The sequence below is a fragment of the Myotis daubentonii genome, chromosome 11, assembly GCF_963259705.1.
Source record: "Myotis daubentonii chromosome 11, mMyoDau2.1, whole genome shotgun sequence".
In the NCBI taxonomy this organism is placed as follows: domain Eukaryota; kingdom Metazoa; phylum Chordata; class Mammalia; order Chiroptera; family Vespertilionidae; genus Myotis; species Myotis daubentonii.
The window spans coordinates 78,023,555-78,048,470 of record NC_081850.1 but is presented as its reverse complement, the minus strand read 5'-3'; the positions used below and the strand labels follow the sequence as shown (position 1 = coordinate 78,048,470).

At 52.5% G+C, this 24,916-nt stretch overlaps 1 protein-coding gene and 1 non-coding gene across 4 annotated transcripts in view; one reads left to right on the top strand and one right to left on the bottom strand.

Annotated features, from left to right (window-relative positions):
* The window catches only part of GPR107 (G protein-coupled receptor 107), a 54,740-nt gene that overhangs the window by 1,840 nt on the left and 27,984 nt on the right, over positions 1-24,916 (bottom strand). For all 3 annotated transcript variants that reach the window (XM_059658326.1, XM_059658327.1, XM_059658325.1), the window contains exons 11-17: positions 24,612-24,685; positions 24,104-24,221; positions 21,108-21,238; positions 17,633-17,676; positions 5,444-5,493; positions 4,372-4,455; positions 3,549-3,670 (exon numbers count right to left, since the gene is read on the bottom strand). In XM_059658326.1, the coding sequence (XP_059514309.1) occupies positions 3,549-3,670; positions 4,372-4,455; positions 5,444-5,493; positions 17,633-17,676; positions 21,108-21,238; positions 24,104-24,221; positions 24,612-24,685 (623 nt within the window). The remainder of the gene's footprint in view (positions 1-3,548; positions 3,671-4,371; positions 4,456-5,443; positions 5,494-17,632; positions 17,677-21,107; positions 21,239-24,103; positions 24,222-24,611; positions 24,686-24,916) is intronic.
* On the top strand, positions 13,664-13,766 carry LOC132212924 (small nucleolar RNA U13). Its single transcript, XR_009447859.1, has one exon. It is a non-coding gene; the product is annotated as a small nucleolar RNA U13 (small nucleolar RNA).

Below are 24,916 nucleotides of genomic sequence, written 5' to 3'. Positions count from 1 at the left end.
ACCCCCAGAGTCTGTCCAGGGGAGGGCGCCAGCACTGAGGAGTCACAGGCAGAGCAGGTGATGGGGGGTTGACTGTGTGACCTGAGGCAGATCAAGATGGATGGCAGTGATGCCCGTGGGCACAGCAGACCTCTGGGAAGGCCGGCCCGGCCGCTGCTGCTGAAGAGTGCGAGTCGTCCCTGGGCAGCTCAGCCACTCAGCAGAAACGGAGGCAGGAGGTCAGACTGACACCTGCGGCCGCCCAGGCAGGGGCCTCACAGCTGTGAAGGCACCTCCAGCACGGCCTCATGTTGATGCCAACACTGAAGGGGGGACAAGAGCTGAAGAGCCCCCATCGGCCCAGCCCTCTGCACGGAAACGGCTCTCAGAGGAAAGGTCTCTACAAGCGTGGGGAGCGATGAGCAGCGGGGTTTTCACCTAAACTCCCACTCGGGACAGGCACAGCCTCTGGAGATGCGCAGATCGCAGTCACCGCCACTCACCTCACAGGGAGGTCTCCAGAGGCGAGGCCTGCTCTTCTTGCCTCTGCTCACGCCTCCTCTGCCCATCTAGCACCTTCGTGTCCTGGCTGGTGACGTGCCCTTCTGTGGCTCCAGTGCACGCCTGGACCTCAGGACTGTCTACAGCCTGTCCCACTGTCCCCGCAGGAGACTGGGCGCCCGGAAGGCCGGGCTTCTGTTCCGGCTGGTGCTTCACAGCTGCCCGTAGGGCACACGGCCAGGCTGGCCTCTCTGGCTGCCCAGCCCAGTGCCCATTCCAGCAGGAGCTGTCCTGCTTCCAGTGCCTGCTCAGGGAAGTGCATCTCTGAGGCAGGTGGCCAGCAGCTGGGGAGCTGGGCTGAGGCCAGGGACCAGTGCTATGGCCCTAAGGCCGATGCTCCCTGTGGGATCAGTACCGGAGTCTGTGGAGGACTGGCAGGAGAGTGGAGCAGAGGTGCCCGAGACAAGGAGCAGGGAGCTCCGACAGAGGCGGAGAGAGCACAGGGCCTAATGCACACAGGCAAGAGGAGAATGTTGCTTTAGACACCCACTGCTCCCACTGCCACCCAGGTCACAGTCACATGTGGCGTGAGAAAGTGGCCCATGGACACAACTATTTCTTTAACCAAACTGAACCAGAAACTATAAGCAAACTAGCAATTGCTTTCTGCACTGGAAGGTGGAGGGGCCTGGCTGAGAGACAATCCCGTCATCTCCCATAGTCCTGTGCCCACGGTGGGTGCCGACCCCCTCGGGTGCTCACAGGGAGCAGTCCTAGGAACCCACACACACGTTTCCCACTTCTCAGGCTGACAGACATAATTCAGAGCACGCAGGACACGCACAGCACACGGGCAGCTGCTAAGTGCTGAAATCGCAGCCAATATTTAACATGTTGAATTTTGTATGATAAATTTTGTTACCAAAATTGGTCCAAAGAGATGTTGAAAGAAAGAGGAAAAAGACAAAGTCAGTGTTACCTCTGGTGCGCCCTCATCTTGCAGGTTCGGAGGGAGGAAAAGGGGTGAAGCTCCCAGCCCCACCCCCTGGGAGAGACTCACTCCCCAGATGCACTCGGCCCCTCAGCTGGGCCTCAGATGAAGGAGGTGAGGGCAGGGGCGGGAGGAACTCCCCAGAATCTCCCGGTGGCCGCTCCCGTGCTGCAGCGTCAGACCCACCAGGAAGAGTGTGGATCTGTTGGGGGCGGGGGCTTGAGGATACTACCTCCTAGAGGTGCTGTTCTGTGACAAGGTTCAGACCAGCTCCCTTCTTTGGGAAGCCCCTCCGTGTGGACGGCAGGGAGCTCCTGACCTGCGGGGAAACCAGGCGCGGGCTCGCTGCCTCTGGCTGGTTGTCTGTGGAGGGCTTAGGGGTACTGAGCACTCCCACTGCAAGTGGCGGAGGGAGACGACAGCCCGGGCGGCTGCCCTGAGCGGCTGCGATTAGCCTTTGCGCACCTGCAGGGGAACGGGAGGCAGCTGCGCCAGAGCGTCCGGCCCAGCCTGCTCTGCTGTCACGTCTTATAAATTCCTAGAACTCTCAGCAGCAGAGTCTTAGCCAAGAGAGAGCCCAGAACAATTTCCTTGCGGATTTAAAGGTACTTGACCTCAATCCGCTCCTAAACATCTATTCTAGCTAAACTGGGCTTGCGCTCCCAGGGAGTGCACCACCCTAAACAAACCCTTGGCTGGGTTTGCCCCCTCTCTGCTGCTACACAGGGAGAACCCATTCACTGGCACAGGACGGCTCCACTAAGGCACTGACACAGTGTGACCAGAGTACTGTCACCCTGTGACGGGTGTAAACGGAGGCAGCCCGAGGACATCCCAGCCTTCCCAAGTCTTACCAGAAAAAAGAACAGGCTCTCTAGCCCCCATAGACGGCGCTCTGTCTGGCCACGCCCTCTCCTTTCCTCCTGACTACAGCCCCAGACCCTCTGCAAAAAGACTACCCTGTCAGCAAATACTGTCAGCGAGAAACCAGAACCAAAACAGAACTCTGCCACGAGACAGACCTTCCCAACGCATCCACACTTCCAGACCAGCAGCTGGCGGGCGGGATGTGGGGACAGGAACTCTACATGGCTGGCGAGAACACCAACTGGGACAGCCATTTCAGACCACAGCCCAGTCAAGCGGAAGATGTCAGGAGCCAGCCATTCGGCTCCTAGCTGCCCACATCGGAGAACCAGCCAGGGTCCCCAGCAGGGATGGACAAATCCCCCAGACCTCGGGTTACTTCCTGCTGCTGCTCCTCACCAGACTGGCTCTCACTTGAGCCTCTTCAACCAGTCACTTGCTCAGACCTGCAACTTCCAGAAGAGGCACATGTGATGCTTCTCCTGCCTTCCCTCCAACAGGCATTTCTTCCTCTGCACAGGGAGGGCTGTTTGGAGCCCAACAGCAGGATCTGCCTTCGCTCCTTGTTCTCACAGTGGAGCTGAGCACCAGGAGCTCTCCCAGGCTGGCAGCCTGGCAGCCTGGCAGGGCCCAGTGGGCCAAGGCTCAGCCTTTGAACTGGGAAAAATCAAAGGCCACCCTGGCTGGAGGCAGTGCACCGGAAACTCACCCTCAGGCCAATCCTCAAACACAACCCGCCTGGCCCCTCACAGGTAACAGCACAATATTCCTAATCACTTCTCCAAAGTGACTGCCTTTCCCAGAAACAGCACCCTGGAGGCCCTCACCCTGAGACTCAGAAGCCGGTTAACGCAGATCTAGGTCAGTGGTGGTGCTGCTGCAAAGAGCCACTTGCTATCCGAGGATAAAGGACGTCTGACCTTCACTAGCAGGCTTATGAGATTCGGATGATCACATTTTCAGACACAGGCTCCCAACGGCAGGGGCCAGCAGGAAGAGGGCTTGCCCGTCCTCAGTAGTTTGGAACAGGCCCAGCATGTCCCCAAGTTCATGCCACCCAGTTACCGAGCGCAGTGTCCATTTCCTCCTGCTAAAAATAGAGGGCCCACCTCTGGGGCAACCACATGTGCAGCAGCTGCTCCAATTCACACCCTGCTGCTCTGTGTTAGGCAACGGGGCGAGGGAGGGAGGGGGGGAGGAGATTTCTTACACAGATTCCATTTCCAGGTCATCGTCTTCCTGAGAAAGCTGTAGGTAGGGGTTATCTGAAGCTGGGCGGAACTTGTACCCGGTGAGAACAAAGAACACCAGAGTGGCCAATTCGTCCATGAGCTGCAAATTAAAAACCCCAAACAAAGGATGAGCTCCACTGTTTTTCGGAAAGCAGTGGGACTAAACAAGCTGACCCCCACCCCCGCCCGGCAACCTGCCACTCCATAGCCACTCCTCACACCCGAGCTGGCTGCTAGAGAGCAGTTTCCTCCCAAGCTGTGCTGAGGCCTCAGCCAGGCATTCTGCCCAGAGATGACACCTAAGACTCCTGGCTTTACCTGGAGTGCCCACTGCTATGTTTTAAGGGTCATTATATACTCCCACTTCCTACAGTGCCTAACGCATCAAGAGTACTTAAGGGAACAGTCTCCAGACCATTCGATGGCCTGCCCTAGTAGCGAAGCCAGTTCTAGTCACTGCAAAGATACGTCACTACTGAAATTATAACCATGGGCAAAGGAGAGGAAGGTCTGCATTCTAAGCTACTCTAAGTCCTGTAACTGACGGAGACTGTCGCATCTGGGCTTTAATTGCAGAGAGTAAACCTGACTCTCTCTGCCTGAGGCTCTTTTCTTCAAAGACTCTTCGCATTAACGCTAACATCAATAATGCAATGACCTCCAGATTTCTCCTGCAACCCAGCAGCTCTCCTGGCCAGGAGCCGGAATTGCAGCCCGGAAGAGAACGAGGCCTCACCGGGCGCTGCCGGGTGCACCGTGACTTTAGGTTGCAGCCTCAGGCTGTCTCCGGGACCAGCATACCTGATAGAGCCACTTCCACTGGAACGGAACAGCGAATTTGAGGAAAAATGCAATGATCCTGGTGAAGTATATGTAACATACGATCTAAGAAAGAGGAAAGAAACAAGAACATCAACACAGAAACTTGGCACCACTTTCTTCCGACAATGTGCTTTCAAATTAACTACAAAACAGACACAGAATGACCCTGCTGGTCACCCTGAGAAGGCAGCACTTCTCGCTCTCTGGGTGCCCACAGTTCTGGAAACTGCCACCCCTACGGGAGGGCGAACATTTCAGGATGGCTGCTGATTCCAACACCCAGGGGGTCATGTTTTCCCTCCCTGGATGGGGGTTTTCCAGCAGCAACAGCAAAATAAAGCCACAGGAAGTGCTCACTTTGTCTCTGCAGCAGAGGCTGGGACGCCAGGGGTCACACAGCACAAATGCCAATAGTCCTAAGTCCTCTAGCGGGGAGGGGCCGCTGAGAGTGCGACTCACGGGCCACTCGAGTGTGGCCTGCTCCCCGGGACCAGGAAAAACATGTCCAAAGGGAAGACGACTCAGAAACTTTGTTAGGGGTCAGGAAGCAAACTCTAGAAGACCCATACCTTAAATATTCCAAGAAATTATGTTTCTAATAATCTAGAGTAAGTCCCGCCTTTGGTGCTAATGCTTGTATGAGCCCTTCGTGTTTGTCTCAGTTCTGTGTTTAGGTGTGACCCCATTTTTGTAAATGAATAAAAAAGTCCCATCAAAGGAGCATCTAATCCTAGGAGAGAACCTAGAGAAAGAGGCACTCAGCTGCCAACAGTGACCACCGAGGGGAGGAGGCTCGGGGTCAGAGAGGGCAGCGCTGTGTTTCTATAATCCTGCACTGTGAACACATCAAGCAGGGACTGCTTTTCTGAGTACGTAAAGCCAGATTTAAAACTAAACTTTAGAAAGAAGCAAGCAGACACTTAATTCCCAGACCCAAGGACACAACCTGGAGTGAAGCCACAGCCCCAGGCAGCACCCGCCTCGTGCACCCACCCTCCTGAGGAGCCCATTTGCTCTACTCGTTATGTACAGACTGAGGGGTTTTACTCACCAAGACGTAATAATGTCTGAAGAGTTTCAGCTTTGCTAAGTTAATAGCAGCTAGGGAGAAGAAAGAACAAAACAGAGGCTCGTTAACCTTTCTCAGTTAAGGGGCCGCGTCTAACACAGGAGCAATGCCCGGGCACATCTGTATTTCTGGAAATGCCACCGCTGGGCCGGACTCCCCCAGTCACCAGGAGTCAGGGATTGTGGGGACAGCAGGGGGGCCGCAGCTCCAGTGCACGGGCAAACCCGCACATTGCCCCAGTCCTGGATTCAGCAGCTTCAAACCGGCCATGCCAGTGTACTGACCCACAGAAACCAGCAGTCACTACAAATCAGGGCCCCTCCCCCCGCCAAGCCATCATTAAACATTTCAGCTCTGCCAATGTGGCTGACAGAGCTGCCCCCACTAGGACCAGTCTCAGCTGGGTCCCTGAGCAATCTGGGGGAACCTCCCACTAGTTCAGGGTGTAAATTCAATTAACAGGGGTGCATCTTGCAAATTTAAATTTCACTTAGATTTTCAGTAAGTGCCTTGTAACAAGCCCTTTAAATACAACCTCCCTGGCTGTGTCCTACCTTCATGCTCAAGGTCAGGGAGCCAGGATAGCTAACTTCCTGCCACTGCCTACGGCCATGAAATATTAATGACCGCAGAGGGTAGCCTGGCTCCCTCCCCAATGAGCAATCCTTTCATTCATCATAAACCTTCCTACAAGAGGCAAATTAATTTTGCTTAATAGCACTCAATTACTGGTTCCATTAAGATGGGCCTGTGTACAGTGGAGGTTCACATTTCCTCTTCCTCCCCACTCAGCCTCATGATTAGTGGGTGACAATCAAGCTTAGGCTTCCAAAAGAAATTCCCCGAATCCTAAATAATCTTCAAGGTGATTATCAGCTACCAGTGTCTGTATGAATCTCTTCTGAGAAACCACATGCACCGATGAAAGATCAGAAACTCGTTCCGGGAAACCCTGACTCCCCGAATGGGAGGCGATCACACCCACCTCGAGCCTGCAAAGGCCGCGCGCGCAGCACATTTGAAGAAGCTCCAGGAAAGCACGCAGATCAGCACAGGCTCTTAACTAGTGACTTCTCTGGCTGCCTTGTCATCTTTTAAATGAAATCTCTCTGGTTCTCGGCCATATTTCATTCGCTCTGACTCTGGGCCAGGCCCGGGATGCAACAGCGACCATGGCAGCGTGGGCTTTGGCCCAGGGCTGGCTGCCCTTCCTCAGGAAAGAGCCGCCACACCCCGAGGCACACACTCACTTAACACCAAGCGCGCAGAGTACCGGGAGCGTGTGCCATGAACAGGTGCTCGTCCTCGCCTGGGGGTGGGAGCGGAGTCGCAGAGGGCAGGTATTACACAGGGAAGTGTGGAGTAACTAAACTCCCAGAGGCTTAAAGCTTCACTCATTTGTAGGCTCGAGTGTTCCTTTTGTTTCTGTGTGCGTCTCCTGCTCCCCCCGGCAGTGGTCAATGAAACAGCCGCTCACCCACACACCCAGCCAGCCTCCGGGAACAGCCCTCCCCAATAAGCAAAACGGTTCTTGAACACGGACACTCAATCCTCCTCTTCGTGAAGAACTGAGAAAGAACAGCACAAGCAGACCATCTAAATAACAAAAGTGCTTTAAAAGTCTCCTGGGAATTTTGCTTGTTGAAATAAATCCTGACAAATGAAACTCCTGCCCTTGAAGGCTCACCAAGACCCATCAGCCCGAGGAGAGGGGAGGGAAGGGAAAAGGAGAGGAGGGCAGGGGAGGGGAGGGGAAGGAAGGGGGAGCGAGCTGCCCCCACTAGGACCAGAGCTTTCACTCCCAGATTTCAAGGTGCCGTGAGAGGAACATGCACGGCTGCCATAGCCACACGTGGGGAACGCGCCCGGACCAGGGGCACAGGGTGAAAGGGAGGGTCCCAGAGGAGGTCGTGTCTAAGCAGAGGCCTGAGCAGGGCTCAGTGGGGAACAAGAGTGGTGAGACCAAGTGGAGAGAATGCTCAGGAAGAGCCATCACCCACGGGGACAGGGCAGAAGCCGGGAGAGGCCAAGCAGCAGGGCTGGGCTGAGAGGAGGCCGGAACCGAATCAGCTGGCCCCCTTGTTGGCCAAGGGCCCCACAGAGCCTCTGAAGGGTCTGAAGCAGGGCAGTGCCTTGATCACACCTACACTTTAGAACACTCTCTCTGGAGAAAGGATGGACAGAACCAAAAAGGAGCCCAACTGAGGTCAAAACCCTTGGATTGTGGAGGCCCCTCCAAAAGGTGGTGAGGGATTTCTCCGTGCACAGCAGTGGGCGGGCGGGGAGCCAGGCTGATCCCGCCTGCTGGCTGGCTGGGGAGATGGAAGGACAAGGCGATGAGGCTGAGGACCAGAGAGAATTCTTCAGGTGAAGTCTGATGGCCCACTCCGTCACAGGGAGAGAAAGCAAGGGTGGGGAGAGAAAGCAGAGGGGTTCCAACAACGTGGGCAGTGAGGGAGGGAGTGGAAGGCGCTGTCCTAACATCTCCCTGGTGTCACATGTATCACGTCACCTGCAGGCTGACTGTGAGGCTGGCATGAACCACTCTGCACCCAGAGGAGTCATCAGCCCGGGCACGGATGTCACGCCATCCAGGACACGCGCTGGGACTGACAAATGGGCCTTGGGAACAACCAGTGTTGTCTAAGAAACGCAGCCACAACAAGCAGAGCTCCCAAACGCACCAGTGTGACAGTCACGTGCAAGACTTCTGTCTACAAGACTGTGGGCCTTGGGGTGAGGCTCCCGGGGCCCACATGGGTGTTGTAGTCACAGCTGAGGCAGTGAAGGGAGGGAGGTGGCTAACTCATTGCAGCAAGAAGCAGGAGTGGGTAACAGGGCAGGACCTGCCGCCTCCTGGCTGTCACCTCAGGGAAGCCTCCTAACCTCTCTGAGCCTGTTTCCTCATCTGTGAAACCAGAACACCAAGGCCTGCACTGGGGCTGCTGGGGCAGCACAGGGCGACCACCTGGGGAGTGGCTGAGGCCACAGGGTCAGGATTACATTAGGATTAACCGGATGGATCAAACACCAAATGTGGCGTTTACTGTGTTCCGGTGGCTGCCCCTAGGCACAAATCCAAGCTGGAACCATGGCGACCTGGGACTGCCAGCGGGCCGGGGGCTCCCCGGACGTGCCCGGGATGCCCGCTCCAGGAGGGACACTTCACCAGCTGACCAAACGGGCACTGACGCGGCAGGACACAGCCTGGGATCCCAAACCTCCCAGCTTCTTCCAGAAAAGCCTTCCCGGGAGCTCAGAACGCTGACAGCTGGCCGTTCGCTGGCCACAGCGGGCTGGGCCCGGGGAGGGAAAGGCTCACAAGTCTGGGCTGGCTATTTCTGACCCACCACGAGGAACAGCAAATATGGTAAAAGAATGAGCACGGCGAGAAGAAAATGCCTCGGGCAGGAGCCAGGAGCCCTACATTCCAGGGCCGGCACCAGCATCACACAGGGTGCGAGGCCGGCTGGCACGCCTCAGCAGCGTCTCCTCTTTATGGCAGTGCTGCTGCTGCTGCTTTTTTCTTTCTTTTTTTAATATACAGGCAGTCCTCAGGTTACATCGGACTCAACGTATGTCGTTTCGTGGTTAGGTCGCCATCTCCCATTTATTTATAAAAAAGTTTCGCCCTAACCGGTTTGGCTCAGTGGATAGAGCATCCGCCTGCGGACTCTAGGGTCCCAGGTTCAATTCCGGTCAAGGGCATGCACCTTGGTTGCGGGCACATCCCCAGTAGGGAGTGTGCAGGAGGCAGCTGATGAATGTTTCTCTCTCATCGATGTTTCTAACTCTCTATCCCTCTCCCTTCCTCTCTGTGAAAAATCAATAAAATATATTAAAAAAAAAAAGTTCCATCATTTCAACGTATGTACATATGTGCTTTATGTTTTTTATTATTTATTTACCACAAGTAAAAGTCAGGAATTGTTATCTTTCTTTTAAATTTTTTTTACTGTTTCACTTCATTACTGCTGTGTCTCTGCTCCATGTGAGTGACGTAGGTGCTTACGCAGGTGGGTTCCGACTTATGGCGAAAATCATGTTAGGTCGCCGTAGGAACGGATCTCCAACATAACCCGAGGCACCTACTGTATTTTAATTGATTTCAGAGAGAAAGGGAGAGGGAGAGAGAGATAGAAACATCAATGATGAAAGAGAATCACTGATCGGCTGCCTCCTGCACATCCCACACTGGGGATCGAGCCCGCAACCTGGGCATGTGCCCTTGACTGGAATTGAGCCCGGGACTCTTCAGTCCGCAGGCTGACGCTCTATCCACTGAGCCATAGGGCTATGGCAGTGCTTCTTAACCTCGTGAGCACAGAATCACCCACTTCACTGAAAACCTCCCGGGGAACAGGGAGGAGAGATGGGGCAGGGAGGCAGAGTATGTGCACCTGCTTCAGGAGCTCCTGCAGGTTGACCTGCTGGGGGATCCCTCTTCCTCCCACCACTCTCAAAAAAATGGCCAGATGGGAAAAAAGGGGACATATGTAATACTTTCAACATGAAGATTAAAAAAAAAAAGGATTTTTTTGCACATGCTTTTTAATGACGAGAACAGAACAAATGCCCACTGAGGCAGAAAGTGCCCAGCCCTTTTGAATGCTAACAAGTCAGTGCTCTCTCTGACCCAGCAGCAAAAGAGCAAAGACCCACCATCCAGGGGGGGTGCCTCCCCCTCCCCCTCCCCAGACTGCACCTTTCCTCCCTAAACCAAAGAGCAGCCCAGCAGGCTGGCAAGAAGACAGCCGCCATCCCCTACCTCCCAGCACTCCCTGGATGGTGTGGGAACCGTGACAATGAGAACAATGGCGCTGGTCCTCACCACCTACTAGGTGCTAACTGTGTGCCAGGCACCGGGCTGGTCACTGGGATTCATCTCACTAATCCTCACGCAGCCTCTAAGAGGGAGGGCAGCCGCACAGGTGACAGACAGAGGCCTGGGGTTAGGCAATTACCAGGGTCACACAGCTTATAAGTGGAGAGGCCAGTCCTCAAATCCAACTCGCCTACACTCTGGGCTAAGAGAAAGGCACCCACAGCTCTGTAATCCACTGGCTGCTCAGATGCAATCACGGCTCAAAATGCCAGGCAATGCCTAGGGGCTGCCAGCCATCCATCTCGAGGAGTTAATCCTAAGTGATTTATGGGACACAGAGCAAAGGCCCACAGCTGCCACTTAAAGGGTAAAAAATTTCCAAAACAATCTTTCCCTGGTGTGAGGAAAGCCTCGAGGCTTAAAAACATCCCTATTTACCCATCATCCTTTTCTCCTGCTTTCTCCCTGCTGCACTGCAGAGGGACTTTTCAATCAAACACAAACATAAAAGAAATGATGACGGCAAAGCAAATGGCATCACTGATTGCTGTGACTTGCTCCCACCCTCGGCACTTCCACAGTCTGCTGAGGCTGGGGCTCGAGCACACTGCACAGCGGGGCAGGCAGCTTCTCACGTCAGGGTCCAGCACAGCCCTGAAAGCTGACCTGGGACCACAATGGCCCGAAGTGTCCATTCCGGAGAGTGATTAGCCTACAGGGTGCCATCTGGCCTCCACTAAGAGGATACCCCACTAATCCATCTCACAAACACGGGATCCTGAGCAAATATGAAAAAGGCTGTGATAAAGGATAAAGTTTCTTGATTTTCAAACTGTCACATGAAAAGTGGTTCAAAATACATTTCCAATATACATTTAAATACTTATTAAAAATTGATTTCAGAGAGGAAGGAGAGGGAGAGACAGAAACATCGATGAAGGAGAAACATTGATTGGCTGCCTCCTGCACACCCCACACTGGGGATTGAGCCAGCAACCCAGGCATGTGTCCTGACCGGGAATCGAACTGTGACCCCCTGGTTCAATAGGTCGACACTCAACCACTGAACCACACTGGCTGGGCTTAATGCGGTAACTTCTTACATTCGTGTAAGCTTCACAGCTTTCAGAGTGTTCACTGGGAAGCTGGCAGGCAGCATCACCACACTGTCTGTGGCAGCCAGGCGTGGGCAGGCTCTCTGTAAAGGACTGGAGAGCAAGCGTTTTAGGCCTTGTGGGCCGACGGTCTCTGCCGTAACTCATCGACTCTGGCGCAGTAGCAAAAGACAACACATACAAACGGGCACGGCTGTGTCCCAACAGAACTATTTACAAAAACAGGTGGGGCACTTCTCCTTTCTCGTCAGTGGGTTTTTCATTAGGTTTGTTTCTATAAAAACATCCAAATAAAACGTTTTTTGGCATTAGCTGCACAGAACAAATGGATTTCTGAAATAGTCACAAGAACCTGACCAAGGAAGCTTGAAATGAGCTCAACAGCACAGGAAGAAAGGATGAGGCAGCCTTTCAGGCCCATTCATGGTCGTCATGACAACAAGAGACTCAAGATGCTTCATCCCTAATACATGGTTCTCAAACCTTTGGTCTCAGGACCCCTTCACACTTTTAAAAATTATTGAGAACCCCCAAGAACTTGTTTATGTGGGTAAAATCTATCAATATTTACCACATTAGAAATTACAACAAAATTTAAAAATCTATCCTAATAATAGACAAACATGGTAATTGACTGTACCTTCGCTATGCCCCCCATTGGCTAATCAGCGCTATATGCAAATTAACCAACAAAGATGGCGGCTAATTTGCATACCACAGGCAGGGCAGGACGGCGCCATCCTGCCTGCCCCGCCGCCATCTGGGCCTACTATTTGCGACCCGGGGCGGTGGGGCGGGACAGCGCCATCCCGCCTGCCCTGCTGCCATCTGGGCCTGCTATCTGCGACCTGGGGCGGTGGGTGTCCGTTTGCGACCCGACCCGGGACGGCCGGGCGGTGCAGCAGTGATCAGCCAGCCCACCCGGCCTCCATACGGGCATCCTGTGTGCGACCCGACCCGGGGCAGGCGGACAGGGCAGCAGCAATTGGCTGGCCCGCCCAGGCTTCCCATGTGTGACCCGACCCAGGGCGGTGCCCCAACCCCCAGATCGGCCCTGCCATGTGCGCAACCTGGGGAGGCGGGACAGGCACCAAGGGATCGGGCCTGCCATCTGCAGGTGGTTATCTCCTGAGGGGTCCCAGACTGTGAGAGGGCACAAGTGGGGCTGAGGGACACCCCCCCACCCCCCTCCCCACCAGTGCACAAATTTTTGTGCACCAGGCCTCTAGTATATATATAAATATATATATATATAAGCCTAAGTAACTGGCCCACTGCTAGCTATGATGAGCACTGACCACCAGGTGGCAGACGCTCAACTCAGGAGCAGAAACCACAGACATGGAAACATGGAACAGACTGATGAATCTCAGAGGGAAGGGGGGAGGGGGGAGGGGGGAGGGCAGGAAGAGTTTAACCAAAGATCTTATATGCATACTAGAGGCCCGGTGCAGTGGGGTCCCTTGGCCTGGCCTGCACGCTCTCGCAATCTGGGACCCCTAGGGGGGTGTTGGAGAACCGGTTTTGCTGGATCCCCACAGGCCAGGCTGAGGGACCCCACTGGTGCACGAACCCATGCACTGGGCCTCTAATATTTAATAATTCATTTAAAAGTGACAAAATTCATAAATAATATTTTTCTTAACAAATAACGGAAATTTTCCTGAGAAGCGTGGGACTGTTCCCCACTTTTGTCACTGTCTCTCCTGTCTGGCTGAGTGAACACAGTGGATTCCCAGTGTGCTGGGAAGGAGTGTTTGGTTGAAGGCGATGGAGAAAGTACGGCCTTAGGAGAGATGCAGGCCCTGTCAGGTAGCTGTGAGCAGTCTTTACACTAAAACTTGACAAATGGCAGGTGCTGAAAGATGGAGGGGACTCTGAGACTGTAGCCATGAACTTTCATGCTGTCACACTGACCCCTCTGGTCCATGCTGCACTCTGAAGGGACCGCTGGTGTTCACGCGGCGGTTGTGTGACATGCGCTGATCCGGTGAAGAATACTGTCCCACTGTGCTCGGCACATCTTGGGCACATGCAACTTTTAACATAAATACTTTCTTTACAGTCACTTTTGTTAATGTCAGCCCTGCCCCCGTCAGAAGTCTTTTAAGACCAGAGCTGTTGAGCCTGCAGTGGTGGACCCAAGTTTTCCTAAATTAAAAACTGTGCTTTCGAGAGAGAACTAGGTCACTGGCAACAAATACTTGTAGTTGTTTTCCTGAAGTGACATGCTTACTTTGATCATTTGCAAGAAAATGTCAGGTCCTTTGTGCTTCCTAAGGGTGACGATTGGGTGTTCACATCCTCGTGTGAGATGTGCCCCCCTCAAACCTTGTTACTGCACGGGCACATTACCCATCTGACGGAAAAGGAAAAAAAGTCTGCCAAAACGAAGTCTGGGTAACCACAATATGACTGCCATCATTCTTCCAAATACCAGAGATGTCCCAAGAGGAGAGTGGCCAGTGCAGCCTGCCACTCAGACCCCTGCCCAGGCTTCCTCAGATAGCCGCCAGCTGCGGCACGCAGCACAAGTGCTTCCCGCACACGGTCCGCCCATCACACAGGATGTGAGAAGACAAACTCATGCGGTGTCCACTATCCATCAAGGCCACTCTTGGAACGAGCCTTTCCCACCCCCTGCAGGCAGGAGGCAATGAAGAATGCACTGGCCCCTCACATACTGTGGTGCGCTGCCTTGAACCCCCCTCAGTGCCAGCTGTTTGACCCACTTCTGCTTTTGCACCATCGGTGCAAATGTCCACAGCGAAAAAGGCTGAGCATGTCTTATTAGAAAAGCAGTTTTGGCCCCAAGGACCCTCTTGTGAACTGCTGCTCTGACAAATACTTACGGCTACCGCAGCTCACAACCAAGCCTCCATAAACCCAACTAGCCAACTGCTATCGGCTTACATGCTTTGGAAGCTCACGTATAAAGGCTAAAATTTCTCAGAATATGTCCTCTAAATTTTCCTCAGAAACAAGGAAAAATAGGTGATCAGGAGCAGAAATCGTGAATGAATGTACAGTGCACACCCCCAAGCCAGTCCTCTAAGGTAGCGACACTGGAGAGGAGCTGACAGGGATGCAGGCGCAAGAGCAGTGCCAGCCAGGAAAGCCTGGCAGGCGAACAGCGGCCCACAGCTCGGTGTGCCGTGTGAGACTCAATTACACTTCCTCCCGGAGGACACAGCCAGCAGTGACTCAAAATGACAGGACCTGACAGAGGCGGTGTGTGACAAGAGACAAAGACACAGCTTAAGGACAGTGGGCAGCTTCATCCTTACGTTTCCCTCGGGTTCAGTCAAAAGGAATCCAGACACAAAGAAGTAAACAGAACCCAAACAAACAGCCCCTGCACGCCGAGTGCAGCCCCGGGCCCAGGATGACTGTACACAGCACCTCCCCTACTTGCAGTTAGTCAGCCTGGACTGCACTTACACTGAGTCTCACGCCCAGGTCAGTGTCAAGGTCACGCAATGAGTCAGTGGAATAATGAGCCTAAGAACAGGTTCCATGCAGCAACTGCTTCCAAATCCCGGAGACCTTCCTGCCCCTGGCCTTCACTTTGCCAGTGGCCTCTAGGATGGGCTAGACCTCGGGTGGGGTGAGCTGAGGGGCACAGCGGGTCGGCCACAGTATCCCGGAACCTCGGTCAGTCAGCCACGGGCTCACTCCAGCTGTCTGGCACCGCCTGCGCCTGTCCTGGAGTGGACGGACACACAAGCACAGCCACTCTGCAGTCATACTCAGGCTGGCTCCCAGCACTGGGGGGCAGGGTGGGGATGGATGTGTGCTGTTCCTGTGAGTTCTCTGCAGGGCAGACCTCAGCCTTGGGAACAGGCCGCCCTGACTCTGGAAGTGTCACAAGCATAAGCATTTTTCAAAGCACAGACTGAAATATGCATTTGCGGATTAGCTTAAATGCATCCCGTGGCCTAAATCAACTCAGAAGACATCCCTATTCTAATCTACTCTGTCCCCTTTCAAAGGGCTCGCGGTATTTGCTGATGAGGAATGGGTGCTTTAACAGTATGTCATCCTGAGAATGGTGAATGAGTCCTGGTGTGCTTGCGTGACTTCCTGTTTTCATATTCGCTCTCTGCTGTCACCTGGTGGAACAAACGAGGAGCTGCCTCATGTGCCCCAGGTGAGGACCAAAGCTTTCCTTTCTCTTTACTACAGCTGCTGGGGGACAAGACAGACCCATCCTGGGCTTCCCCTGCTGTGCTATCTACCCCGCCAGAGCTTAGTAAGTCTTCAGCCAATGACCAACCTCTCATGGAATGAACGGCCACAGAGACGTTATCCCCACGCCTTCTAAACGCAAGGTGGCGAAGGCAGAGACAGAGGGGCCAGAATGACGGAGGTGAGGAAGAATGAAGTGGGGAAGGATGAAGCCAGGAAAAAAAGCACAGATTAAATTTATCAACCAAAAACATTGCCCTTGGGATTCTCAAACATTTGCAGCTGAACAGCCAAACAGTCAAAAAACAAGTCCAAAATATTGAACTGTATAGAGATGACAAATAAAATGTCTCATATCAATATAATAAATTAAGAGAAAGACCTATTCATTAAGTTAAAAAAATAAAGCAACTTATAATGTGCATTAAAGAAGAAACAAAAAACAAGAATAGCTCCAAACTATAATTATACCCAGAAGGTGGGTTCTTATTTTCTGCTTTGGATTTTTCTGTTTGTAAGGTGCTTTACTTAAATTCTAATTTATTTTTTGCAATTCTCCTCTACCCCCTTCCCAGAAGGCAGGGAGGCTCTGGGAGTTCCATGGCTTGGAGGAAGGCTACGCAGCACGATATAAGCAGAAGACTTGTGGGTAGGCCTTGGGAGAGGGGCTCTGAGCACTGCCCAGGGCTCCCAGTCTAGGCAGGACCCTCACACAGCAGGCTGCGCTGAGCAAGAGCGTTACACGGGCCCGAGAGCAGGAATCGCAACAGAAGCTCTTTCGGCCAAATCAGGAATACTCCCGAATGCTGTGCCCTAAGAAACGCAGGATTGTGCCCAACACTGGTGTGAAGCCTTAATCAGGTTTCATTCACTTTTAAGAAATGACCTGACATTAATTGAATAGCAAATGTGAAATAAGATTGGCACCTACTATCTGTTTTCCACATTTCCTAAACGGAACCCACATTACTTTTATAATCAGAAAACAGATCAGCAACAAAACTTACATTTAACAACAAATGAATAATCTGCCTTAAAGAACATCACTATCAGCCCTAGCCGGTTTGGCTCAGTGGATAGAGCGTTGGCCTGCGGACTGAAGGGTCCCAGGTTGGATTCCAGACAAGGGCACATGCCTGGGTTGTGGGCTCGATCCCCAGTAAGGGGCGTGCAGGAGGCAGCCGATCAATGATTCTCTCTCATCACTGATGTTTCTATCTGTCTATCCCTCTCTGAAATAAATAAAAATAAATACTTTTTTTAAAAAAACTAGGAAAGAAAAGGTATAAGATCCTTAAAAAAAAAACACCCACTTGGCAACAAATATAAAATTTAAAAAAAAAATAGAACATCACTATCAGCGCTGAGTGGTGATCTCATGGACCCAGAGGCGGCTCCCACCTCTGAGAGCAGTGCTCCCAACCCCACCCCCAACACTGGACGGCCTGCAGTCGTGGACATTATTCCAACAAGCCCAGGTACACACAAGACATTTTCTCTGTGGCTTCTGACGTAGCAGGCGTGGTTGGAAAATCAAGGAGACGCAAAAGGGCCTTAATGGCACAACCATTTAAAAAGCAGAGTTTCATGGCTCTTTCCGGCAGCAGGCTCACTTTCAATTAATACCAACACGTCCACTTTGGAAACGTGTTAAGCCAGCAGGGATGGATGCTCCGCACAGAGCCATCCCATCCATAAACCACCGGTCTCACAGTGAGTGCTGCCTGCTCCTCCCAAGACAAGATTCCTCTTTCTGACGCAGTTTTGAGAAGGTGGAAATGACAGGAACCAGCTTAGAATAAGCAGTGGTCCCCCCCAAGCCTCCTCACCCAGCAGGGCTCTGCACTGTGCGCATCTGCGTCGTCTTCACCAAACATCCGTCGGCAGCTCTACAAGCCCCCAAGCTCCCCAAGCGGGCACCCCCATTCTGCTCCTGGGGAGACAGCCCAGAGACATGCCCTTCCTCCTCCACCTCCCAGCAGTGCCCAGGCGCGTGGTTTTGGGGAAGGCTGAGCAGCCGGAAGAGAGCTCCAGGGAACTTGCCTTTTCCATCTGTTGCCGATGCTTCTTGTAAATGCCTGATTGACCTAAAAACAAACATTTGGGGAACAAAAGGTTAGCTAACAAATCTGCACTCCTCTCTACTTCCAGGGCCAGTAACTTGAGGCCTTGAAATCCTCGATTATAAACTCAAAGGGTTAAAATGGACGATTTTAGACTCTTCCTAACCATGTGATCCTCGATCATCACCACTTCAGCACGTATGGTGCCTAAGCCTAAGGTACAGATGCCCTGCTGACCAAAACCTGTCTGGCAGAGGCCTGGGCATGAGGAGACAAACATTCCTGATCTCTCTAATCTCATTCCTACGACTACCCCCACCCCCCATCCCCCACTAAGACAATGGAGCATCATGGATCTCACCTGCTCCCTGGAGAGAATGGGTCTGAAAGTCTAGGTCTAGGAGCTGTGCACACGGCTTCATACAAACTCAGTCTGTCACTGACTAGAGATTTGTAACTTGGCTGAAAAATGCAGGCCCCCAGGGAGTCTCTTTTCCGGCTGGGATGTGCTGGTAACTAATGACCGTCATTACAGTTTTGGCAGGAGAACATTAAAATGATTAAAGAAACTGCAGATCAGAGTTCTAGGTAGAGTCCACCCAGGGAAAGACCGTCTTAAGGATGAGCACAACACAGGCAGCTATGGGCCAGGGGGAAGACGGTCAGACCCGACTGGAGTCCACCACTCTCCACTTGACGGTGAATGAATTACTTCTCCTAAAACCCCCGTGGTCTGCCCACTTGTGAGAACTGAATGGAGCAACACCTGAAAGTAAGTAGCACAAAGGTGACATCAAACCAACGCTGCTGGATTGGAATGTTTTGTGTGTTTTTTAGATATAGTAGGAATTTATAACTAGGATGCTCAAAAATGACTGATTTGAGACTCAGCATTTAAAAATGAATGTTTTTATGTGACAAAAATTAAAGTTAAACAAATACATTAGACATTAATTATGGTAAAGGATATGGTGTAAGAATGGGAGTAAGAACCATTTGGTTCCCAGTGGAACCACCAGCTCAGAAGATCTTAGTTATGATCAAGCAGGATGATGCAACCTCTGAGATAATTAAAAGTGAGTAAACCACGACAGGTGTGTTTCTCAAATAGTTTGCCACGTAGCTGTCCATGTCTGTTACAGCTACTGAGCAAATGGGTTGGCACGAATCCTTAATGTGTACATCAAGCATGTCAAACTCGTGGCCATGGCCATAGGCCTCGATTATTTAAACGAGGCATAATGAGGCATTAAGAGATCAATACATCTCATTTACTGGTAATGTCTCCAATTGATCTAGAGCAAGTAGCAAACTCTCGGCCCACAAGGAATATTTTTGTGGTATGTAAGAAATGTTTTAATAAAAATTTTATAACTTAATTTTCACAATATCGTGTTGCATTCATTTTCCTTATGTACCTTACGCACAGGCGCACCATTCTCTCCACTAATACTAGCAGCGAATATTTTAGCCCATTGCCACGTCATTAGTCTGGTATTGACTTGTTTGCTATGCACAACAGGAAATATTTCGCTTTCGGAGAACAAGAAAAATAGGTTTATTTGCATTTCGCTTATTAATTTGTGCAGTTATTCAGTGTCTGGTTAAGTTAATGTTCAAGAAAAAATATTAATTTTTATTAAAATGTTCTATTATTTTATGTTAACAATTACTCATTTACTTCAGCCCTTTGTGTTCAGCATGTCTCTACTGAAATAAACCTACGTGTCTATGAAAATTGAAGCTTTTGTCTTTTTGCGGCCCACAGACACTTAAACCTAGCTTATGTGGCCCGTTAGCCTTTGAGTTTGACATGCTCGCTCTAGAGCCTCCAGACCATCCACAACCCTTCCAAACACTGTGCACTTCATGTCCAAATATGGCTGCTTCTTAAATCTCCTCTCTGGTACTTGACGTTTCTCTTGCACAGCTTTTCAGAATATTTACCTGACAGAAGCCTGCCTGCGGCATCTGCTTGTTAGTGCTGTAAGGAGCAAGTGGCAGGCAGCGTGTCTGGGTCTCCCGTGCGCCCTTGGCCCTTCTACTTTGCTGAGTGGCAGGTGTGAGTAGTCTTACTCTGTTCCCGAGCAACAGGCTGCTCTCTTTCTTTCTTTTGAAATGTTTGTGTCTAACTGATGATATACGCTGGGGGACATGATCTCAAATGCTCCCAGGACACTTCCTGCCTGAAGACAATGCTGGCCACCTGGTCACAGACACCTGAGTTAACTTATTCCTGGGCAGGATGTGAGGAGGCTGCAGAGATAAAATAGCTCATTCGAATTCTCTTCTCTGCTCAATTATTACCTGTACACGCGTGATATATGGAATGAGGGTTAAGTACTCCCACGTGCTCTCTCCCACCAAGATGTCGTCTCTGTGCTTGCTCCTGAGCCAATTAAGAGTGAATCTAATTGGCTGGAATGAGGACTACACTCCACTGACACCATGTCCTAAATAATCAGAGTAAGTGAATGACCTATAAACCCAGGATCCTAAAAAATATTAACTTAAGTGCATGAGGCATTGCAGTGTGGAACACCTCACCTCTAATACGAAGCAGGAAATCTACTGTTTTTAAAGTTTATTCCAAAATAATTCATTGCTTTCAAGGAGCATGGAACTGGATCGTTATAAGGGGAATGTCTTATTTTTGCTAGCCTTTTCCCTCTACTTGTTTCCCAGTGGACCAAGAACTGCCTTCAGTTTGCATGAGGCTTAATGAGGACATTTTCTCACCAAGCGCTGACTTGGCCTCACACTTCTTTACAAGCTCTGCATCCAACGCCTGCCATTTCCAGGAGTAAAGCCACCATTCTTGAGGACGTCCAAAATGTTTACATGCTCAGAACTAGCACTAGGTGTTTTTAAAAAAAAATGGTTTTATTGATTCAGAGAGGAAGGGAGAGGGGGTAGAAACATCAATGGTGAGAGAGAATCACTGATCACTGCCTCTTGCACGCCCCCTACCAGGATGGAGCCCGCAACTGGCTTGATACCCAGTAGGGGGCGTGCAGGCCTGTGGCCCTGGAACCTGCTGCGCCTGGTTTACGAGTCAACCCTTAACCACTAAGCCACCTGGGCTGGGCACTAGCACTGGATTTATGTTAATGAACTTCCTTCGTTCCCATCTACCTTGGCAAGGAGAGCTTACTTATGGGCGTTCTTCAACTCCTTTCCTTCCAAATCCATGCCATTTACATTGCTGCTAAGCTCTCCTCTCCAGACTCTATTGCCAGCCTGCGCTACAAACCAGCCAGGCTGCCAGACTAGCTCCATCAGGATCCCCTGGGGAACCTGACAGGACACAAAAGCCAGGGTCCTGAGATGATTCAGATGGTCTGGGACCCAGAAAGCTGTGTGTCTTACACAGATGCCCGCGTGACTCCCAGTTTGGGAACGGCTGGCCCAGCTGCCGGGTTTGACAGACAAGCCTCCCCCCTGTGGGTACTCACCACACCACTGGGAAGAGGATGGCCCCACAGCACAGCAGGTCCACCAGAAACAGAGAGTCCTTCCACAAGGCGTACTCCGTGGTCCCCTCCTCGGTGGATTCTATGATGATGTAGGCCACGTTTGCCAGGACCTACAGGGCAGAGAAGTCAGTGAGGCCCCAGAACACCGGTAGATTCTCACAACAGCAGCCCCAACAAGGGGGGGAGGGGGCACTGGGGCCAGTAGACCCCCAACCTTTGGCCACAGCAGCACTCCCACTGCTCTCTCCCACCAAGACGCCGTCTCTGCTTGCTCCTGAGCTTGTGGCTGCTCTGGCCACCTGAGTAAGGTGGAGCGACGCCAGGCGATGTCCCAGGTAGGTCCAAGGACACAGCTTCTGCCTGGCTCTCTAGAGAGACACCTGTGGAGCCCAGAGCCTTCCTGTAGTAAGTCCGCCTGCCGGGAGTTGCCATGTTGAAGAGACCAGGCAGAGAGAGAAAAAGAGCCCAGGAGCCCCCGCCCCATGTGATCAAGTCTCTCCAGCCCAGAAGGCGGCAAGTGGCCTCTGTCTGCTGTAACTGCTGGGACAGCGAGTCAGACCTACCCAGCTAAGCCTCTCCCGACTGCCGAGCACAGAACGGAGACTGAATGCGGGCTGCTGTACAGCAGCGGCTACCCAGGCCGGGTGGTTTTTCCAGCACCCTAGGCCTCGCAGTTACCAGGCAGGCGCTGCACTTTACTCCTGTTCAGCCACGTGCCCAGGCTCCTCAGTGACAGTACCTCTGCTAAGTGCCAGGTGATGTCATCAGAGACCAGAGCGGCAAGAGTGGCGGATTTCAGCCACTGGCTGAGGAGCCACGTCGCCCTCCCAGGAGTAACTCCAGTCCAGGTCCTCTGTCCAGCTGTGCTTCCCACGGAGGTCCAGCTGCATCGGTGCTCTACTTCCATCCCCAGTCAGGGCTCTGTCTCGTGTGCTCAGTCTGTTGTTAAGCTCTCTGCGTGCTCTGAAAAGTCCTGCGGCTGCCTAAACTGAGACGGCAACACCTAGAAACCTGCGGTGTACTCAGCATACGGGGAACAGCCTAGGAGATGTTCTTTCAAAGACCACTGCTAGGTGTGGAGGCAGCGCTAATCCCACCCCCACCCCCCACGAGGCCGAGCTCCCAATCCTCGGCCTGACGTGCTGTTCGCAACGGTCATGTTCCACTTGAACAAAAATGCAAAATCCGCTGCGCGATTGGGAAGTCTCCAAGTGCAGTCTCTCTCTGTCGAGGACGCACGCAGCTCAATCACCGCAGAAGCATACACCACTGGACACTAACGCAGTGACCCCGAAACACCAGTCTCCCACGGACACGCAGCGTCGGGCTCCTCCCGAAGCCCAGTCTATCCTCGCACCTGTCTCTGAGGCTCCGTCTGCGAAGACAGAGCGGAGAACAGGCTTCCACAGCCTGAGCTCCTAACTGCACGTATCCTCGGCTTCCAGTCCCCGAGGTGCTGTGGGCAGCAACGGGCAATAACGCTCTTGCAACGCCATTCTGTGCAGCACTCACTTCTTACGCAGAAATGTGCAGTGGCTCCCATGGCCGGAAAGCAGCAGTTTTAACTTTTCAGGCTGCTGTTCAAGGCCTTCCTAGGCTAGTCTCCATGTTGAAATTGACAGTTTCTGGTTAAATGCCGTTTCTTCGAGTGACCTGCCACATAACCCTGTGAGCTACTCCTCCGGACAAACAAATGGGGGGCAGGGGGAGGACTGAGCCCGGCCACCACACCGTTAGGCCGGGAGGAAGTTCACACTGAAGGGGAGGGAGCGGCCACAGGAGGAAAAGGGGCTCAGGGGGCGGTGTGGCAGAGTGGGCAGCGGCCCGGGCTTGTCACTCACGAGCTCTGGACCCTGGCGGCTCATCAGCCAAGACCTGGGTACTCAGCACCTCCGTCCACTGGACAGCACCTCCTGCTGCTGCCACTGCCCCTGGGCCTCTGTCATCTTTGTCATCGTTCTTTCCTTAAGCGTCGAGGCAAGGCCCATCCGCACACAAAGCCTCCCAGGTCATTAGAGTCTGGATGACCAGTCTCCCTTGGAACCTTCAGTAACTGGTGTGTGCCATTGGTTTGGCGGTAACGTGTATCCCTTATTACTGATGTGAAGTGGCTTTGCTGCCGGAGCTGAGCGGGCTGGCCTGCGTGCCCGGGGCTGGCCTCTTCCCTCCCTCACCTGCCACATGGACAGTGTGCTCCGAGATGAGCCCGGGTGACGAGAACAACTTTATGGAGCAGGCGCACTTCGGCCGAGCAGAGCAGCTGTGCATCGCTGCTAGGACCGCTGTTTACTAGGGCCCTTTCCGCCCGGCTCTGCTCCAAGGCTCCTCTCCTGCGGGCTCACTGGTGAGGCCCCAAGAAATGTTTGCCAACATCTACCTTGTGGGAACTCACTGGTGTCATTCAGAATTTTAAAATAATTTAACATGCCGAAACCGGTTTGGCTCAGTGGATAGAGCGTCGGCCTGTGGACTCAAGGGTCCCGGGTTCGATTCTGGTCAAGGGCATGTACCTTGGTTGCGGGCACATCCCCAGTGGGAGATGTGCAGGAGGCAGCTAATCGATGTTTCTCTCTCATCGATGTTTCTAACTCTATCTCTCTCCCTTCCTCTCTGTAAAAAATCAATAAAATATATTTTAAAAAAATAATAATAATTTAACAAAATCGCTATGTACTGAGTTCCTCTGCTAAGAGGCCCATTTGGTTACAGGACACACGGGTGAGGAAGAGAAGCCAGCAGGTCCCCTAACTTTTCAGCAGCCCTCTACTAAGGGACAGATGTCCATGTGCTGGTTAAAGATGACTGACAGTCAAACATCTCCCAGTGCCGTGGCCTGAGGCCTAGGCCTGTCCACATTCAGAAACCGAACCCCCCATGGGGAAGCTGGCGTTTCTGTGTGGGCCACCCCCGCTCCCAGAAAGGCCTGGAGCGGCTAAGTGGGGGACAGAGCAGCACAGCGGAGGAGCGTCCCTCACCTGGAGTGGGATGACAATCATGAAGATCTTTTTGTCTTTATCGGAAAGGATATGCTTGATGAAAGCCCAGCCAGTGCCAATGAGCGCGATGGTGATGAACAGCAGGGCCCCTTTCAAACTGAAAAAGAAAAATGTCACAGACACAAATGGGTCTCTTTGGAGTCCCACCCTGCAAGTTAGACTCCACAGCTCATGCTATGGTTTCACGTGCTTCTTGCAAAAGACAGGTGGCCAAATCCAGGAAGTTCGTCTTAAGTGAGCAAGTCTTCCGCACACAAATAGTTAGCTATGCAGCCCACCACCTGAGCAGCCCCCTCCCAGGGGCCCGCAACAGCCCCGAGTTCTCAAGTGTGGACAGCTACCCGTCCACCACACCCCTTTGGCATGGCAGGAACCCAGCCAGGCTGCACAGGAGGGCGGGCCAGTCAACCTGAGCCAGGTCTCTTCCCCAACACCTGATATGTCACGTCCCGGTATGAGTACGTTACGAGTCACCCTGCACACTTACAGGTGAGTGATGTAGTACACGACAGCCCAGCCTTCCATGGGGTAGCCCTGGGAGGAGATGTAGTGGTAGTCGATCTGCAAGCGAACGGCATTTCAGAAAGGGCAATGGCCGGCCCCCGCCCAGTGCAGTCAAACGGAAATCCACAGAGACCTCATGATAAAGTGTCCAGTGACTCACTTGTCAATTCACAATAAAGCACATGAGTGCGCGAACAATGTCAACCAGCTTGAGAAACTGACACGTTTCAGTGTCACTAACGCTCAGCCTGGGTCCCTCTCTTGAGGCAGGTGATTCCCCCGGGGAAA